This window comes from Mangifera indica, chromosome 7, assembly GCF_011075055.1.
Source record: "Mangifera indica cultivar Alphonso chromosome 7, CATAS_Mindica_2.1, whole genome shotgun sequence".
Taxonomy (NCBI): domain Eukaryota; kingdom Viridiplantae; phylum Streptophyta; class Magnoliopsida; order Sapindales; family Anacardiaceae; genus Mangifera; species Mangifera indica.
Genome location: NC_058143.1, coordinates 4,822,070 through 4,843,330, shown reverse-complemented (window position 1 = coordinate 4,843,330; position 21,261 = coordinate 4,822,070). Strand labels below are relative to the sequence as shown.

Below are 21,261 nucleotides of genomic sequence, written 5' to 3'. Positions count from 1 at the left end.
CTTTCAACAATCGGAACTGTTTTCCAATCATGGTTTGAGTTGTTGTTTCACTTGGGATTTTTTCAATCAAACTAGAAACAATTATTCCAGCATCCATGGATCAAATTACTTGTTTAAAGGAAAGAAAAAGAGACTTATTTGTTGAAGTGTTTCTGCTCTTCCTTTCAATCATATTGTTGTTTAAGTGTCTTTTTTCTTTTTTTAATCTTCCTTCACAAGGTTTTGGTCCACTATTTCACAAAGAATGTAGCAGCAATTACTTTTTCTTGTAAGCAAATTAAAGAGTACAACTTTTGCTTTGTCATATAATCTTTAATTTTGATTAGGGAAATCTAATTTTTTTTTTTAATAACAAGATAACACTATCATATATGGTTATGGTACGTCATGTTTGCCGAGAGACTTTAATCAAATATATATGGTTCTAGCTATACATGATCAACTTATTGATGTCTTTCTTCATCATACCTTATCTTTGTTAAAAAAAGAGAATATCATAATTAGTTGAACAATTAATTATACTTATAATTATTAGATTGTGATTATGAATTATAATTATATGAATAATTAATTATATGATAATGGCTGGTACAACTTATGATCATTTGGATTACAAGTAATTATAATCCAATTATGATTGTCTGACAAATAATCTAAAAAGCTAATTTTTACCTGAAAATATTCAATGTACCTAATAATTTAGCTTTTGGATTAGATATGTAAAAAGTTCATTAAATCTAATAATTCAAAAGAAAATGTTAATCTTATTAGTTTTCTCATTAGAGCAATGTTATATGTATTTAGTTTTAAGTATTTAATTTAGTATTTAAATAATATATTATTATCTGATTAAGTTATTTTATCTTTAATTCAAAATCAGTTAATCACATTATAATACATTATCTGAATATCCAATTAAGTATCTAAAATTAGAAACAAATAGTTTTATTGTTTGAATTATGACTTATCTGGAAATGTGATTATAATAAATAATTATATTATTTATATAATTTATATAATTTATCTTAAACATGTCTTAATCCAATAATTTGGATTAAATAAACTATGCCAAATAGACACACACGTTTGACATAGTTTAAAAGGCCAAATGACCATTTCCTACCCAAGGTTTGGTCTAAACCTAATTTTCTATCCACTAATTGTCGAAAATCTAAATACCCACTTATTTGTTAAATTTTATTGTTACTGTCAGGGGTAAAATTATCATTTAACAAAAATATTTAAAAACTAAAAATTTATCACATTTCCCCCCTAGGTTTAAAAATCTAAAAAATAACCCCCACCCAAAGTATAGAAAAATGAACATTCCCCCTAGGATTTTTTTAGCCACTATGGCCAACGATCGATGGAGATTACGACAGCCACGTTCTCTCTTCCTCCTGGCTTCTATTTCTTTTCTTTTGCATTCTTGACCATTGCCGACTCAAGAAAGTTGTCAATGAAGATAAATCGCTCATCTCCAAATGAAGACGTGATTCATCTTTGTTGGAGAAGAAGACGTTTTATCTTCGTTTGAGATTGAGACGATATGTAGTTGTCATTTGAGAGACGACAATTACACATCATCTTCATCTTTGATAAAGACGAATCGTATCTTCATCTGGAGACGAGTGATTTATCTTCATTGATAGCTTTCGTTGGCCAATAATGGTTGAAAATGGAGTGCAACTAAGAGAGAAGCCAAGAGGGAGGGAGAATGCCATCGAGAATGGGCTGGAAAAGCCTTAAGGGGGAAATGTAGGTTTTTAAAAGTTTGAGTGGGGGAATTTGTTAGTTTTTAAATTTGGGGATGGAAATGTGATGAGTGAGTATTTGAATTTTTAATAGTTAGTGGGTGGGAAGCTGGGTTTATAGCAAACTTTAGGTGGCCTAGTTTAAAATTATCGAATTATAATTATGAATCATAATTATAAAATTAATTTATGATATGATAATTTAGCATCCATGGATTAAAATATTTGTTAGAAGGAAAGAAAGAGAGACTTGTTTGTTTAAGCGGTTCTAATCGGTCTGTATTATATTGCCTATGATGAGAAAGTGAGGTGTAGTACTCTAGTTTCTTATTTCTTTTTTACCTTATTCTGGTTTTTGAAAACACATTTCGGTGTTTCGAAATGTGTTTCAAAGCACATGTTTCTAATTCATGCAAGTTTGTTGATTAAGGACCATCACATTAAGTATAAGATATGATCATCTGATAATCTAATTTTGCATGTTGGGACTATGTAAATATAATCAGTCGTACTCTCTTAATTAGAAAAGAGATGGCATATAGTCTAAGCATATTCATGCATAAACATTATCTCTATAATTAATGATCTCGTTCGGACAAGAATATGAAAATTTTTGGGACTGAGTGGATATATTATAGCTTGCTAAGGAGTAATGCATAATAATGTATGTGAGAAAATCCATTGTTTTGACATTATTCCCAAAATTACTTGACCTATTGCAAATTTCATGTAAACTTTATCATGGATAAAGTGACTATAAGAATGATACAGGTTGATAAAATGGTCTCAATCATAATAGTGATATATTTGTTGTATCACATTTTATAATTGTCAAATGTAGAAATTCTAAGATTGGTCAAATTTAGTGAAATTCTTATCCAAAATTAATATTGATGCAATTAGATTGAATTTTAAAATGCCAAGCATTTGAGTAATGGAAGATGATTAGGAATATAGTAAACTTTCAATTTTGTGCCATATGCATAATTGATTGAGTTGTGTTTGATGTATGTTTCTATGATCTAATTAACTATAACATTATAGAACATGATGGTTGATTTTAATTATAATGATGCTGAATAAGGATAATTACAATATGTGACATTTAAAGATGCATAATATCCTAAATGAGAAAAAAGCTTTAGAAACCTAAATGGTGTCTTACATAAATGTGATGTGGATGTACATCACACATGTATGAAACAAGACTCATTTCATGTGATATCTTGAGTAGTTCCAAGAATAACGATATAGTATACAAGTATCAGTAATGTTTAACTGTATATGTCATAAGTATGGTTTTAATAGAGAAGTTTGGAGGAATTGCAATCCCTGAATTAAGGCAATTGATTGCTAAATTTGATAGAATATCAAATATGATTATGGAACTAAAGTCAACTAGACATAATCTAACAAATGAATAACAGGTTCAAGTAGTGAAATGATCTATTCCCAAGAGTGGGAGCGTATGGAAGTGCATATGACCCACAATGAGAATATAAGGTCTTTTGTTGATAGTTCTCGCCACATAGAATTAGTGGACAAACTCCCTTAAGGCAGTTGGATCATGTACTCATGCATACATTATAGAATTGAGTTCCAAAAGTTGTTTGTCATTTCAAAAGTAAATGGCTTAAGTTCGAGTAAGGGAAAGAGGTCCTATGAGACTTAAAGGATAAGAACAAGGAATTAAAATGAGTGACAAATGTACTAGAAGAAGAGACATAAACATGATGAATTGTTATAATAGAAGCAATGAGAGTTATTTCCCTCATGAATAAACAGAGTTGAAAATGATATTGTCTCATTCTATATAAAGTGATGAAACTTTAGTTACACTAGAATCCAACAAAAATGACATCAATATAAATTCTGATCTGATCCTAGTGTATTGAAGTCATTTGGCACCAATTTCATTGACTGTGTTGAACAGCTTTGGCAACAACTTGACAAACTCATCTGCAAAACCAAACATTAACATTAACGTTAACGTTAAATTAATTTGAGAAGATGAAAATGACCTAGATTCTAGTAGTTAAGCAGACGACCATAGATGATTTTCATAAGGTTACAAAGAATGGAAGGAAGAGAACGTGGGTGGTCTCTCTAACTTGTTTGAAATTGACTATGAACAGAACCCACCAAGCCAAATGCTATTAGCCATTAGAGACACCTATCTCTATGATAAATTTATAAAACTGGATAATATCACTAAAGTCTTTCATATGATTGTATCAATTCAATTTTGCCCTAACAAAATATATAATAAGTTTTATTAGTATCATATTTAACTATATAATTTAGGCCAAATGAATATTTCTCACCCAAGGTTTGCTGCAAACCCAACTTCTCACCCGCAAACTATCAAAAATCTAACTCTTCATCTGTTTGTTAAATTTCACTATTACTGTCAAAGGTAAAATTGTTATTTATTAAAATATTAAAAAAATTAAAAATTTATCACATTTCTATCCTCAGGTTTAAAAACTAACAAATTCTCTTGATCCAAACTTTGGAAAACTTACATTTTCGCCTTGAGTTTTTCCAACACATTGCTACTGGTTGGAGACAACAGCATAGACGGTGTTCGCTCCCCCTATCAGCTTCTTTGTCAATCCCATTCTATTCCCAGTCAACCTCAACCAATGAAAGCTAGAGATGAAGGCATTTCTTTGTCTCTTGATGAAGATGAGGATGATGCGTTATCTATTGCCATCTCCAACAGCTAGTAGTAGGCTAGTTTCCTCGATCGGTGAGGGTTGGAAATGGAGCGAGATTGAGAGAGAAGTTGGAAGGGAGGGAGAATGCCACTATTGCCATCTCCAATAGCTAGTAGTGGTGGTTGAAAAAACCTTAAGGGGAAATGTTAATTTTTCAAACCTTGAGTAGGGAGAAATTTGTTAGATTTTTAATCTGAGTGGGGAAATATGATAATTTTTAGTTTTTAAAAATATTTTAATTAACTAATAATTTTACCCCTGAAGAGTGGAAAAGTGGATTAGAGGACGCTTGTAGGGCCTTAGAATCCATGGTTGTTGACTAGTGCAGTGTGGTGTCCCAATTTATCAGTTCACTCTGTTTAAACTTCTCTTTTGTTCCTATGTGCAGGTCCATTTTGATCTTTAGAATTTGTCTAGTGTTGTTAAATATTATAAAGATACTGGAATATGACAGTCTAATAGGTAGGAACTAGATTTAAGAAATTTGATGCAAAAAAAAAGAATAATTAGACTCTTAAAGCCTGTTGATGAGATAATTTTGGATATTTGTTCTGTCTATCAGTAGAATTCTGTCAATAGAAGCATTGTGTTAGATTTTGAGAAAGATAAGAACTTTCTTCCTGTTTTTCCCTTACTCCAAATCAAAAGTTACGATCTGATTTATACTGAAAAACACCCCGGAAAATGAACTGGTAGCTGCTTAAGCCGCCCGACACTGTCCACATGGCTGACACAAGTAGCTGACCGATGCTCTAATTCCACAACCTACAACTGACACTTATTCTTCCACACATTGGCAGCTCCTTTCTCCTTGAGCCGATACTCATTTTGGATATGGTTATGCAGCAATCACTTCCTTTGGTATATGATTTTAAGTCTGGGTTGCCCATGTAAATTTGCATGTTGTAATATGTCGCATTTAGCTGGATTTTCTGAGCCATGTTAATGAATGGTTGTATTAGCACCCTTGATTTGTTGAGTAAAATAAGCTTAGAAAATGCGAAAAAATCTCTGATGTTAGGTTAGGTTATAAGAAGTCAATTTGGCTGACATGGTAAAGTTAGTCTGCAATTTTACAAGAATGATTTGGGTAAAAAGATTTTGGTCAAATAATAGTTGAAACATTTATTAGATGTACCCATCAAGTTCTTCCGAAAAATAGTTTTGTTATCAAGAAGCCAAAATACTTTATTCTATTTTGGAAAATTTACCATTAAATTAAACCACGGTCACAGTAATTTTGATTAATGTTATCTAACCAATTTTAAGTAGGACGTAACAATTTTTTTAATAAGATTAGATATTATTTTTTAAATCAAAGTAAAAATAATATTTTGCTCCCAAACAACCAATAACTTCGGTTAGAAAAAAATTAGGATTAATTTTGTTGACCTGACCTAATCTTTAACGTAATTTTAATAGAACCCCTATAATTTGGAAATTATTGTTAACTTAATATTGGTAACATATCTTCGTATTTACTCATTATCAGTACTCCGTGGACAAAGAAGCAATCACTGGTCAATAATACTTAAAAGAAATGTGGTAAATAATTTTCCAACTATATTAAAATTAGTACAAACTTATAAATTTACAAATAATTCAAAAAACATAGATGATAAAATCAAGGCCAAAATACTTATTCCCACCCAAGGTTTGGTCAAAACTCAAACTTTTACTCGCTAATTTTTAAAAACCCAAATATTCATCATTCTGTTAAAATTCTCTGTTAGGATTAAGGGTAAAAATTGTCATTTAAAAAATATATAAAGAAATCAAAATTTTATCTCATTCCCCCATTAGTTTAAAAAACTAATAATTTCCCCATGTCCAAAGGTTTGAAAACTCACCTTTGACCCCCTAGGGTCTATATTCTTCTTCCTTTTTCTCTGGTACTCTTTTGGCCGACAGTTGGCATTCTTTATTTGCTATGGATGATGAGTTCTTTCTGTAGCACCACTCTTGATGACACATGGTGGCAAAATCATGCTCGGTGATGACACCTGATGGCGTAATCAACCTTCTTCTCCTTCTATGTTCTTAGTCTGAAAATCGAAAGTCTTCACCTTTGTTCTTTGTTCTTCATCTTAAAATCGAGGAGAACTCTTCACCTTCCTCTTCTTCGTTCTTCATCTAAAAATCACTGGATGAAGAACAAAGAAGAAGAAGAAGGCTAAGACCAAGACCGATTCCGTCGTTGTGTGTCTTTGGGAGTGAACGAAGCATCGAAGGAAGAAGGTCGGTTATGGAGACAGAGAAAGAACTCTGACTGTTAGTCAAAAAGGGCATTAGAGAAAAAAAAAGGAAAATATAAACCCTAGGGGGGAAAGGTGAGTTTTCAAAACTTTAGGTAGGGAGAAATTGTTAGTTTTTTAAATTAAGGAGGCAAAATGAGATAAAATTTTAATTTCTTTATATGTTTTTTAAATGATAGTTTTATCCTTAACTTTGATAGAGAATTTTAACAGAATGGTGGGTTTTTGGGTTTTCGAAAGATAACGAGTAGGAATTGGGTTTATACCAAGCCTTGGGTGGGAACAAGTCTTTTGGCCTAAAATCAATGAGGTTTAACTAAGAATTTTCACAATTTCCCTGATACTTGAAAAATAGTCTTTGCAAGAGTCAGATTTACCTCTGGATAATGTGATTCAAATATTTGAATGTGAAATTAAATTTAGGTGTGTGAAAAGAAGACATCTGCCCCAATGGGTGGTCAAGTTCAGACAAATGAGATTTTCCCGGATAAAAAAGGGAAAAAGAAAGGAAAGAAGTGAATTGAAGGAGAGTGGTAAGGTGCAAGATAATTTTCAAAGATATTAATACAATTAGGGAGGGGTTGCTTCTTGGTTTGATTCTTAAAAATACGAAGTTGTTTAAGAAATTGATCCTAAAGGAAATTACCAAAATTATGACTAACTATTTACTTTTTAATTTATTTATTATATTTATACAGAAGTATCCAAAGAAAATCACAAATTGGTAATATTGGTTGATTAAGATATTCTTGACAAACCATGAACAACTGTGAACACAAATATTGTAGCCTTTTATAACAATGTTGTGTGTTCATAAAATGGATATTAATTAAAATCAGTAATAATTTTCCCACCTAAACCATTTTAGGCAAACATACAATGATTTTATTTTTATAAACAACTTTAATTTTAATTTCAAGAATACCCTCTCGGCTAATTACGTCATTCTCGGCTAATTACGTCATTCTTGGCTAATTATGTTGAATTTAATGTAATTTTTTCGAAGATTTGATAAGTTTCGATTTGAAGATTCAGTAAGTCATGTTTCAAATATTCAAAACATATTTGAAAATTGATAAATTTTTGTTTAAATATAGATAGAAACCAAAAGATGAGTATAAACAAGGAGAATGGTAAGTGCGAATAGGTGTTGCGTAAGGTGCGTAAAGTACGTAAAGGGTGTCTAGGGTGAGTAAAGAGTGTGTAGAATGCAAAAAAGGTGTATAGGGTGCGCGAGTTGAGGAAAATTGTAAGCTAACTACTCTTATTATGAAAACACTTGTCATTGTACAATTGCATGACTACAATTTATATAAAGAAAATTGATTTTAGCAATTTATATTTAAAAAATATAATATATAATATTTTAAAAATATAATATATATATATATATATATATATATATACATATATATTGGGTGCGAGACGTGCGAGATGCGTGCTCACCTCTGTTTGCTTTTTTTAATATTTATATATTATATAAAATTATATATATATATAACAAGTGCATGCGGTGCGGTATCCTCGTGCATCCGCACGTATCCTTACGCATCTATACGCATTCATACACAACTTTTCGCATCTATACGCACCCATACACACCTTTATGCACCCATATGCATCCATGCACACTCTTTCGCATTCATAAGTGTCCATATGCACCCTACACACCCTTATGCATTGATACGCACCCTACACACCAATATGCACCCTGTACACACCCTACACACCCTTACGCACCCATGCGCATCTGTGTGCACTCTCACACACCCATACGCACCTTTCTTACATTTATGTTAATCTTTTCGTTATTATCTTAATTAAAACAAAAATTGATCATTTCAAATAAGTTTTTGAATATTTGAATCATAACTTAACAAACATGGAGTGCTCATAGATTATCAAAAAAAAATATTCTGATGTAATTAGCCGAGAGGGTATTATTAGAAACAAAATTAAATTTACTTAAAAAAGTAAAATCACTGTAAGTATGCCTAAAAAAGTTTAAGCAAAAAAAATTGTGCTTATTTTAATTAATATCCCTTTTATGATCACTTTTTCATATGGTCTTTTTGCATATAAAAGAATAAAATGTTAATTATAGACATGACATTGCCGAATCGAAAATATATGGTTATGTTATTAGGTTAAACTGTATTGTCCGGCAACGAATTATTGCAGCTTTTTACCCAATGGAATAGGTAGTGTTACTAAAAGCGCCTTTGGGACAGCAGCCGGCCACCACCAGTGGTTGATGAATTCAAACACGTTGCTATGTAGTTCCAAACTTCTTTTAGTTTTTTTTTTTTAAAGTTTTATTATATTATATTCATTAAATTAATAAATTGTTTATAAGAAATTAGAATATAGGTAAGCCTTAATGTGTTTTTATAATTAACCATTTCCAAAGCAATTTCTGAATTGTAAAAGCAACAAATTCTTGCTTTGAGAATCCTTTATTAAAACATATTATTTCATAACTAAGCAGCTTGTTGTATAATCATTTTTCGAATTGATTTACCATACATCTTTCATATTATAGATTATAAAATAAGTTATTATAAAAGAAGTTATTAAAAGAAGTTATACAACAAACAAAATTCTTACAATCAAGTAATTTGGGATAAATTATTCAACCAATCAAATCTTGGCCGTAACCAAGTAAAACACTCTTCAGCTCTTTCCTACTCTTATACCTTGGAAAAAAGAATTACATGTGCACAATATTTTTCAAAATAAACTCTCATATAAATACTTGCTGCCTGCCTTAGTAGTAAATAATTTTCATCAATATCTCTTTTATTATTTTCAAATATTCATGGTGGAATTAACTTGCAAAAAATATTTTGAAAATCAGATGAATATTTTGATATAGGTTATTCAATCGAATACACATGCTCAAATGGAGACAGTAACTGAGTAAGGGAAAACCAGGGTTCACACTCATAACTTGGAATATGAGTTTTTATTACAATATAAATATATCAGTGTAAATTAAGTTGGTAAATTCATAAAATCAAAGTTGTAAACTAATTAATTATGTAAAACTTAAAAAATAGATTTGTTGAATACAATATAAAAGCCAAAGCGTAAAAATATTAATTTTATTTAATATCAATCGATATCACAACAAAGTCCCTTTGAAGATTCTAGTAAGGAAATGGAGAAGGAGAAGGAGAAGGTGCAATCTCGGTCAGGTATTTTCCAACGGTTTCTGCAAGTATTTCTACCAGATTGGTGTTGACTAGAGAAGTAAGATTTGCTAACTTATCATCAATCTCATACTTTATTGTTGATCTTATTATACTAGATGTATAATTTTTCTCGATAACTTTGTATTGAGTTATATAACGCTTGAACCCCGATGCTAAAAATCCTCCTTCAATGGTTTCTGTTTCCTTCACACGCTTTTCGTTATCAACTTTTGTGATCTTTTCTTTCATATAACCAACTCCAGGGGTTCCTGAAACAATAACCATATACAGATATTTAAATAAATATATCTTCAGTAGCTGAAATTAATTATTCATTAGATAAATAATTTACTAATTACCAGGTGGAAATGTAACGTTTAGAAGTGTTCCAACATGTCCATCACCTTCAAGGACTTTTACCGTTCCAAGAACATTTGGCAGATATGTGTTAATAATTGTGAGGACCTGAAGGGAGCCGTAGATATCCCACACCGAACAAGCCGTTGCTGCCACCACTGTATTTGCTGCAACAAGGCCGTGCATTTTGATGGATGTTATGAATTTGGTTTTCGGATGTGGTCGTTTGTTGTGGAAGTGTTTGTATTTATAATGTCTTAATTGAAGAAATAGTCAACCGATCTAAATGGGAAAGAGCCAGCGTCGTTTATAAACAATCATTACAACTAATATCAAATAGAAAGGTAGTATGTATTTATAATGTTTTATTGGAAGAAGTCGATTAAAAGACCTAAGTGGCAAAGAGCGAACGCCGTTTATAAACAATCATAATAAATTATTATCAATTAAAAAGATAGAGCTACGAAGTAGCAAAAAGTTTTCTTCAGAGCAGGGCATGACTTTCTGTTTGTTTTAAGGATAAAACACTTGCCTCATCAAAGACTTTTTCTTCAGAGCAGGGCATGAGCCGGCATATCAAGTGAAATGGCCGGCCAATGGTCATAAAATTATTAATAATCTGACAAAATAATTAAAAAAAAAAGTTCCTGTGATTTACTTCAAGCAAAAAGCGGTAGACAAGAACATGGAAGTAAAGGAAAAGATTCTGAAACAATTTTAAAAAAAATAACAATTTAGAAGTCTATCGAATTTACTTTTGTAATAAATAAGAAAAATATAAAATTAAATTATTAGATTACAATATTAAAATTGAAAGATGTTTATACTCTTGGACACTGTTAAAGCAATTCCTTGTCATCAATTGATACACACAATTTTGAGTTTTGTATAAAATAAGTTATATTAGTAGTTTGAAGAGACTTGAATATATCAAGTATGGTGTATGGTAAAAAAGAAGAAAAATAATTGAGAGACAAGATTTTTGACATAATATAACACAATAATCGGAATACTTTTGTCCACAATTATAGTAATGTATTATGCAAAAGAATGATATTTTAGTGATCCATTTCCCTTTTTTCTACCTCTTTTTTCTCATGCCTCTCTACCTGCACATTAAGACTATTTTGGACTCAAAAGATGCGTTTAACTTAGGCAAAATTCTTTTAAATTTTCTTGGAGGTTTAATTAATACATTTTGTTGGGCACTCCACATCCCCACAACATTTTCAAAGTCATTTGCGTAAATTACATGCATGGAAAAAATCTTTCCCCACGAAAATTGACATCTTAACGTTCCAAATTTGCTATAAATTTGTCCATACGACCCATATATCAATGTACCATATTCTCTAGCTAATTAATTAAAATGGCCAGCAAGTTCTCATTTGTGTACTTTCTGGTGACCTTGCTTTTAATTTTTCTCTGCTCTTCAATGATTCTTCCTCTCGTAGATGCAGCAAAAACCAGTGAGTCCATCTTCTATCTATATATTTCTCTTCAAATTCATACATTAGGATATTGAATTAAAAACAATGGATTTATACGAAGGTTGAGTCCATCTTTTTGTCTCCATCTTCTTGGGTAATTTGCTTGTATCAATATTAGTAATTGTTCTGATTTTTGCGCAGAAGAGAAAAGTGTCGGAGTTAATGGCTATGGGCATATTAGGGGGCTCAAATCCTAAGTCGATCCAAGCAAATCGCACCCAGATCATATAGTTCACTAGCGTTACACCATCAATCAGCTACGAAGAACGTATATATGTATGTATTCGAGAGTGGCAACTCCATTTGTGATGAATTTCTAAAATATTAAATTTTGTTTTAAATTCGGGCTCTTGATTTTATCAAATAATCTTTTTCATCTTTTATTTATAAATTCTTTGATTACACTGGAGTCTATGGTTTATTTTTAATTTAGTTACAAGACAATCTTCCATTAAATCTAATGCATATTCAAAATAATATGGCTATTAAAAAATCGGTTATGAATAAAAATTTCTCTATATTATGACATCGGAAATCAAAATTAGGACATATCTTCGTAAATAGTATTAAAATATTAATGAATAAGAAAATATTTAACACTCTAGATTGGACGACTTTGGTACTTGTGTGGTCAGCAAATTAGTGTTATATTCTTCATAATCTTAATTTGAATTTATCTATGTGCTACTTGGATTTGTGCCCAGATAGATGATTTAGTTTGCTAGCACATGAAACTCGTCACATAATTGACTGAATTTCGTATTTAGCTATCTAGCCCATCCTTTACAATCAAATTCAAAATATAAATAAAACATCCCATGTGAAAAAACTTACTGTTCATAATTAAATTATTTTGATTAATTAATCTATCATATAAATCGCCACATCATTAATACCATATTCAAGAAAACATTTCTCCACCAATTCCTCCGTCTCCTTACCGACTCTTAATTAATGGTAAAAAATATATAGGATTCTTTTGTGTGAAAGTCAATTCTCCTCACCGATATATGTAGTGAGACGTAAATAGTTTAGATTTTGAATGAAAGTCTATATATTCGTTGTAAGAGTAATCCTAAAATTCAAATATGTCAAATTAATTTGCAACAATAACTTCTTACTCAAACAATGTTTGCTCCCCAACAAATACCATTTTAGCAAGCATTGTCATAGCACGCTCAAGTGCATAGATCATTATTATCCCTTCTCCTCTATTAGTGGCCTTAACGAGTGTAAGAAATTTCTCTTTTATATTTATATACTCTTGTTAGCTAGTTTATATTTTCCTTAGTTTCAAAGAGACGGCTAACCTAATTTTATTTTTAGGAATATACTTTAAGCATTCTCTATCAAATTTGTTTGAAAGTTGACTTCAATTATCTGGAAATTACCCAGACGTAGACGATGACTAGATTGTGCTTTACCGATAAATTATGTTGAACACCCAAAATCAACTGAATATGCCTCCATCCTTCTTATTGAAAGGTAAGAAATAATTACAGAAGTTTTTATACGAGATTCTTACCATGATAGCCGGAATTTATCTTTTACAACTATTCCTAGCCTTTGAATCGTAATAACTCCATCAAAAAATCAATACGGTAAGAGATCTGATTTGGATGAGGATTATCGAAGAAGAAGGGTCTCAAAACCCTTATTTTTTTAAGAATGAAGAATGAATCCATCCCTTCAATATTTTAGAATAAACAGTATTATCCATATTCACTTTTGAATATATAAATAAATACACATATGATGTGTTTTCATATGATTAAATGTTATTTTATTTTTAATATGAAATTACTCAATCACTTAAGGACATATAACAAATATATATTCATTTATATACTAAAAAAGGTATACATATATAGTTTTATTGATTTAAAAATAATGAAATGAGTTTCAGTTTTAATTTCCTACTTAATTTGGAAATTAAAAATATGTCTATGGTTAATAATTTTAACAAGAGAAATTATACAATAAATAAAAATATCATAATAGAAGGTTTACTAATACAAAACGTAACCATCTATCTAAATCTTAGGATTTCACTTGTTTATTTATCTAATTATTGATTTCTATGTCATAATTTTAATTGCACAAGTATCGAAAGGAAAATACCAGTCCTACCCATTTTGAAATTCATATAGAGGAAGCATGAGTCTAGTCATACACTTGATAAAACTTGTGCAACAACTTAATCCAATCATATGCAGGTAGAGTTACTTTTTAAGGGGCTAAAACGAGCCCCAAAGACGTAGATGTCAATGTTAATGTACAGTAGGATAATAATTTAAAATATCCAAAGTTGTTATTATTAATTTATCTAATTGAAAAAAAAATGGACTAATCATAATTGATAAAGATTTTTGCTTTCTTTAATGAAGATCCTGATTTAAATTCTGACAAAAAGGGTAAGCTCACTTATATGTCAACTTGACATAATAATTAATGTTATATTTTGTTTTAACTTACAAATTAAATCCATAAATAAGAAAATTCAATTGTCAAATTCACATCATGGCATAAAACATAAAGGTAAAACATAAAATTTGGATTATTCAAAGCATAAACACTTCAGAATAAATTAAACTAAAAAACAAAGCCTTCTACATGGTATTTAAAAATTTGTAATAAAAGGGCCATTTTCACATACTTTTTAGAGGGAAATTAAAAACTGATCATTAAAGAGTTTTTATATATGAAGGGAAATAAAATTCATTTTTAAGAACTAATAAAATTTATTATATTTTCCAAGGGATTAATGCATGTAAACATCGAGGAATTCATATACCATGAAGTTTTTATGATCAATAGCGCGAATAATATGCAAAGAGAGAATGGCTCTCTACCCTATTGTGCCTTCTCATAGAATTTTCTTATGTTTATTTTTTTCTTAGCGTTTACCTCCACCAATTTTATTGATTGTCATTACGGACTTCAGCCCTAAATTATCCGGTACTTTGATCATATTGATGATTTGTACTGTGGTCTCTTCGTAGTATTAAGATATCTGTATTATGAGTTGATACAAATACGGGAATTTTTCATAAAGAATATGTAGAACACTGAATCAAATATACTTTTGTAAATATAGTTCCTGCCACGAGTTGGTATATTACAGACTCTCTAGGATTCATAAAACTTAATGTTTTTCATTGTGTTGCTTTCCACAGTTTATATTCTAACAGTCAATTAAGAAAATAAAAGGGTAAAACTAATAAAAACGTTGGACAACTCAAATAGAAGAAAAATATTCCATAAGACGGTTCATTGATTAAGAATTGATTGAAGCAAACTCTAAAATTTGACAATACCCAAATGAATAGCTGGTAAGAAGGCAATAAGTGTACCTCTGATGAAGAATTGAAGAAGAATCGATGGAGATTTGAGGAATTCGGGAGGAATAATCAAATCGTATGTATGCCAAATTTTGAAAATAGGGCAAAAAACTATTGAGACAAGTATAAAATTTTGGGGAAGGAATAATCAAATAACAGCTGATAAAATGGTGGCATAGCATCAAACAATGTTGTTTGTGATTCACACAACAACATCATTTTGTTTAGTTAGAATTTAAAAAATAAAATGAAGTTGGGTCAGGTACCCAATAATTCGTGTCAATTTCAATTTCTTAGAGAATCAAATTTGAATCAAACCAAAAACCTATTGATTCCCTCAAAATTTTAAAAAAAGTCTACCCAATATTTATGGATTTAGAAAGAAACCCGAATTGATAATAGGATACCCAATGGTTCCAACTCCAATAAGGTAATTTCCTGAGCTCTAGCATAGCCTAAGCCAAGTAGGGTTGAGTGGGGCTCAAGCCCCCACAGACTTGATAATTTTTAGTTGTAACCTTAGAGTCTTATGTTAACACCAATATTTCCTTTATTTCTTCTAAGTAATTGAGGAGAAAATTGATTCATAAAAGATATTATTTCAATTAGTAAGTCATCACAGTGAAAAAAAGTTATCTAAAACACGGTATTTTAGTTGATTTGTAAAAAATATTTTAATTTAAAGTTGGAAATTGGAAATCAAATTTTCAAAGTCATTGCACCCCACAACACTTTCAAAGTCATTTGCCAAAATTAAACGCATAGAAAAAAACACTTTCAAAGTCATTTGCCAAAATTAAACGCATAGAAAAAACTTTTTTCCATGGAAATTAACATCTAAACATTTAAAATTTGCTATAAATATGTCATATAATCAATATACCATATTCTCAAGCATTAATCAATCAAAATGGTTGGCAAGTTCCCACTTGGTTGAACAAGTAATTGTTTGATGGTTGAGAATTGGAATGTGCATTTTGAGGAAGAAGTAAATAGTTTTGGTTTTAGGTAACACAGAATGCCAAAGAGTTACAAGATTGATGTTGGTGCCTGTGCTTTGCTTATTGCCTGTATAGTTGTATCAATGAGTTCATGGCCTGCGGTTACAGAAGCGAGGATTTCCAAGTTCTCAGCTATCCAAGGTGGGAATCTTGAAAAAATCATATTTATTTTTGACAACTCTAGATATTGTTTGGTAAGAATTAATATTTTATTTGAACTGTGAATAACAGAAAGTTTAGTCCGTGAGAGTACAGAAGGACGTCGTCAAAGTCCGAGGGAAATTCCAGTACCTAAGGCGACTCCCTTACTAGCTCCGCCCGACAGACATGATTGAAGTTGCTGGTGTTTTAGATTGCAAATTCATGTAGGAAATAGAGTTAAGTATGGTATGGGTGATGATACTGGAACAGAACGTCAAGTTTCCTTTTGTGAAATTTCTAGGTTTCAAATTTTATTGTTGTAACTTTTGTGTTGGGATTGTAAGACCCTGCCCTTTGAAAGAAAACTACTAGCTGCAACACAAAATCACATATCTGTTAAAAATTGATGCAAAGTTAATTTTTTATTTGTGGCTTGGGTTAGTTAAATGTGTCCTAATATTTAGTCTAATGGGTATTGTTAGTAGATTAATTTTATCCTAGTCTTTAGCTTAATAGGTGTAGTTAGTGGATTGAATTTATTTTAATATTTAATTTAATAGTGTTGTTAGTGGGTGTTGTTAGTGGGTGTTATTAGTGGGTGTAGTTAACAACCACTAAGTCATATGGCATTTTTTTCTCATTTGTTTACCTATATATATGTGTGTCTTGTTGATAGATTGTATGGTGAATTGAAGCCACATTTTGTTTAGTATCTTGTTCTTAGTTCATTTTCCTTGCCTACAAATTATATGATAAAATTTCTGTGATACTATCTTTATTCTGAATTCTCTTCATCAACCCATATTTCATTACTTTATTCCAACAATTGTGGTATCAGAGCCAGATTCCGATTAGAGTGGGCGTATTGTGTGATCAAGATTATAGCTGAAGCAAGTAAAGAGCTTTGTATTCATCATGTCTAACGGTGTGAATACTCTGAATGTTTCTCAAACATTGGTGCCCATCTTCAATGGAGAAAATTATGCTTTTTGGAGCATAAAGATGAAGACATTTTTCATTGCCCAAGAGTTGTGGGATCTTGTAGAAAATGAGGATACAGAATCTGGTATACCTGAAAGAGAGGTAGAGATGAGAGAATGACGGAAGAAGAATGCGAAGGCATTGCTTATATTGCAACAAGCAGTGATAAACTCAATTTTCCCTCGTATTGCTAATGCGACAAAAGCAAATGAAGCTTGGACCATTCTGTATAAAGAATTTCATGGAGATAATAAGGTAACAGTTGTGAAACTCCAAACTCTTCGTAGAGAATTTGAGAATCTATGTATGAAAGGTAATGAGTCGGTTCAAGATTATATTGGTAGAGTTTCTGTCATTGTGAATCAAATGAAAACTTATGGAGAACAAATTAAAGATCAAACAATAGTAGAAAAAGTCTGAAGAAGTTTACCTTCTAAATTTAATCATGTTGTTGCTACTATTGAGGAGTCAAAAAATCTGTCTACTTATTCTCTTAATGAGCTGATAGGTTCACTCTTAATACATGAAGAGAGGTTGAACAGGTGTGAAGAGAAGAGCATGGAGCAAGCCTTTCAGACGAAGATAGAGATTTCTGGCAAGGATAAAAAATACAATGATACTAATTTTGCTGGCAGAGACAAAGCAAAAGGTAGAGATGGCTATCGAGGTAATGGTAGAGGTCGAGGAAGATCATATTTCAGTCGCCAAGAAACTGAAAATGGTGACAAAGGTAATCAGAGGCCAAGTTATAAGGGTAAGTAGTGCTATTTTTGCAAGAAGATGGGGTACATAGAGGCAAACTGTTGGAGAAAGACAAAACAACAAGCAAATTTTGTTGAAGAAAAAGAAGATGAAGGTAACCTGTTTTTGACTTGTATGAATCCAAAGGAGATTAACTGTGATCTTTGGTTTCTAGATAGTGGATGTAGTAACCACATGACAGGAATTAAAAGCCTTTTTCAAAATATTGATGAATCGGTGAAGTTGCAAGTTCGCCTCGAAAATGACAAGCAAGTGCAAATTGAAGGCAAAGGAACAGTAACGGTGAAAACCAAGTCAGGTATCGAAAGGTTGATTCATGATGTTTATTACATTCCTAGCTTGGCACATAATTTACTTAGTGTGGGGCAGTTGGTTCAGAAAGGATATTCAATTTTGTTTCACAATGGTGTATGTGAAATCAAGAGCGAAAAATCTGATGCTTCTTTTGTTAAAATTCCTATGGCTGAAAATAAAATGTTCCCTCTTGAAATTTCATGTTTGGATGATTGCGCACTTGTTGCTAGTATTAAAAATGACTCATGGTTGTGGCATTTGAGATATGGGCATTTGCATTTTAATGGGTTGAAGCTATTGAGTCAGAAAAATATGGTTCATAGTTTGCCTTCTATTTCTTTTACTGATGAAGTTTGTGAAGGTTGTATTTATGGAAAACAACATAGATAATCATTTCCGATTGGGAAAGCATGGAGAGCGAAAGAACCTTTAGAGTTGGTGCATACAGATATTTATGGGCCAATGAACACCCCATCCTTGAACAAGAGTAGATATTTTTTGTTATTTACTGATGATTTTACTCGGATGAGTTGGGTGTTTTTTCTTGTTCAAAAATCAGAAGCGTTGGTGAAGTTTCAAGAATTTAAAGCCTTCGTAGAAAAAGAATCTGGTCATCAATTAAAAATTCTTCGAACCGATAGGGGAGGAGAATTTTTATTTGATGAGTTTACATTATTCTGTAAGCAAAATGGGATCAAGAGGCAGCTAACTGTGAGAAGAACACCAGAGCAAAATGGAGTTGCTGAAAGGAAGAATCGAACGGTAGTGGAGATGGCAAAGAGTATGTTGAGTGAGAAAAAGCTTTCAAATGATTTTTGGGCTGAAGCAATTGCTACATCAGTTTATCTTCTCAATATCTCACCAACAAAAGTAGTGCGTAATACAACTCCTTATGAAGCGTGGTGAAACCGCAAACCCAATGTAAGTGCTTTGAAGATTTTTGGGTGTATTGCTTATGCCATGCTAGCTACTAATGATCGAACGAAGATGGATAAGAAGAGTGAAAAGTGCATTTTTGTTGGGTATAGTGATGAGACAAAAGGATATAGGTTGTATAATCCTATTACTAAAAAACTAATCATTCGAAGAGATGTTATTTTTGATGAGAATAGTTTTTGGGAGTGGAATGCAGAAAAAATCCAGCATCTTTCATACGAAGAAAATGAGTCAAAAGGGTTACAAGACAATGAGAATGAAGTGACACAAGAAGATTCTCTTACATCTAATTCTCCAAGGTTGTTATCGCAAGCTTCTCTAACTCCCCAATCATCAAGAATGACTACTAGAAGCATGTCTGGAGTTCTTCCAAGAAAGGTAAAACCTTGGGAAAATGTTTATGACTCTAATACATTTGCTCTTTTAGTGACAGCACCCATGAGTTTTGAAGAAGCATGTGGAAAAGATGATTGGGAGATAGCTATGAAGGAGGAAATGACTTCTATTGAAAAAAATAACACTTGGGAACTAGTTGATATGCCAAAGGGAAAAGAAGCAATTGGTGTGAAATGGATCTACAAAGTGAAGTATCATGCAGATGGAAGTGTGCAAAAATATAAGGCAAGGGTGGTGGCTAAAGGATATGTGCAAAAGTATGGTAAAGATTTCTTTGAAACCTTCTCTCCTGTTGCTAGATTTGAGACTGTAAGATTGATATTAGCATTGGCAGCTCATATGAAGTGGAGTGTATTCCAATTTGATGTGAAATATGCTTTTTTGAATGGTTACTTGGCTGAAAATATTTATGTTGAGCAGCCACAAGGTTTTTTTTGTTGAAGGAAAAGAAGATAAAGTGTACAAGCTCAAGAAGGCCCTTTATGGACTCAAGCAAGCACCATGAGCATGGTATGGTAGACTTGATTCTTATTTGAATGACAATGGTTTTTATCGTAGTAGCAACGAACCCACTTTATATGTAAAGGGAAGAGGAGATGATATTCTCATTGTTTGTGTTTATGTGGATGACATTATTTACTCTAGTTCTTCTGAAATTCTTATTAAGGAATTCAAGAAGAGCATGACTAATGAATTTGAAATGTCAGACTTGGGGTTATTGCATTATTTTCTTGGGTTGCAAATTTGCCAAACTGATTATTGTATTTTTGTTTCACAAGAAAAATATGCTTTAGATTTGTTAAAGAAGTTTAACATACAGAATTGTAAGATGTTCTTTACTCCCATGAACACAAATGAGAAGTTAACAATGGATGATGGAACCTCAAGGGCTAATGAGAAGTATTTCAGAAGTTTGGTTGGAGGGTTGATGTATTTAACTCATACCCGTCCAGATATCATGTTCCCAGTCAGTTTAGTCTTAAGGTTTATGCATAATTCCTCCTTACATCACCTTGGGGTAGCAAAGCAAATTCTTCGCTATATTCGAGCTACAAGCAATTTTGGAATTTGGTACAAACCAGTTCCTAACTTTAAACTATCTGGTTTCACTGACAGTGATTGGGCAGGTTTTGTAGATGATAGAAAGAGTACAAATGGCTTTATTTTCAATTTTGGCTCAGGAGCTGTGTCATGGAGGTCAAAGAAGCAAACAAGCATAACATTATCATCTTCAGAAGCTAAGTATATTGCTGCAACCTTAGCTGCTTGTCAAGCAATTTGGATGCGGAGGATTATGGAAGATTTACACCAAGCTCAAGCAAATGCTACAGAGATTTTTTGTGATAACAAAACAACAATCTCAATAACTAAGAACCCAGTGTTTCACGGAAGAACAAAGCACATCGAGCTTCGTCATCATTTTATTCGAGATGTCGTGGCAGAAGGGTTGATTGTGATGAAGTACTGCTCAACAAATGATCAAGTGGCTGATGGCTTTACTAAGGGACTTGGTTACTCCAAATTTGTCAAGTTTCGATCATCACTTGGAGTTGCTGACTTTGCATCAAAGGAGGATGTTAAAAATTGATGCAAAGTTAATTTTTTATTTGTGGCTTGGGTTAGTTAAATGTGTCCTAAT

At 31.6% G+C, this 21,261-nt stretch overlaps 1 protein-coding gene and 1 long non-coding RNA gene across 2 annotated transcripts; one reads left to right on the top strand and one right to left on the bottom strand.

Annotated features, from left to right (window-relative positions):
• Positions 1–9,878: 9,878 nt before the first annotated feature.
• On the bottom strand, positions 9,879–10,466 carry LOC123221390 (norbelladine synthase-like). The gene is made up of 2 exons (XM_044644245.1): positions 10,283–10,466; positions 9,879–10,192 (listed from the first exon to the last, which is right to left on the bottom strand). Exons 1-2 carry the CDS (start codon positions 10,464–10,466, stop codon positions 9,879–9,881), a joined length of 498 nt encoding a protein of 165 aa, XP_044500180.1.
• Positions 10,467–11,626: 1,160 nt separating this feature from the next.
• Positions 11,627–12,109, top strand: LOC123221832. Its single transcript, XR_006503297.1, has 2 exons — positions 11,627–11,749; positions 11,912–12,109. It is a non-coding gene; the product is annotated as an uncharacterized LOC123221832 (long non-coding RNA).
• Positions 12,110–21,261: the final 9,152 nt, after the last annotated feature.

Excerpts from the sequence above, each read along its gene's own strand:
- LOC123221390 (XM_044644245.1), bottom strand. The coding sequence starts at position 10,466 with ATGCACGGCCTTGTTGCAGCAAATACAGTGGTGGCAGCAACGGCTTGT. Across the intron at positions 10,193-10,282 it reads AAACGTTACATTTCCACCTG|GAACCCCTGGAGTTGGTTAT; the intron begins GTAATTAGTAAA and ends TTATTGTTTCAG.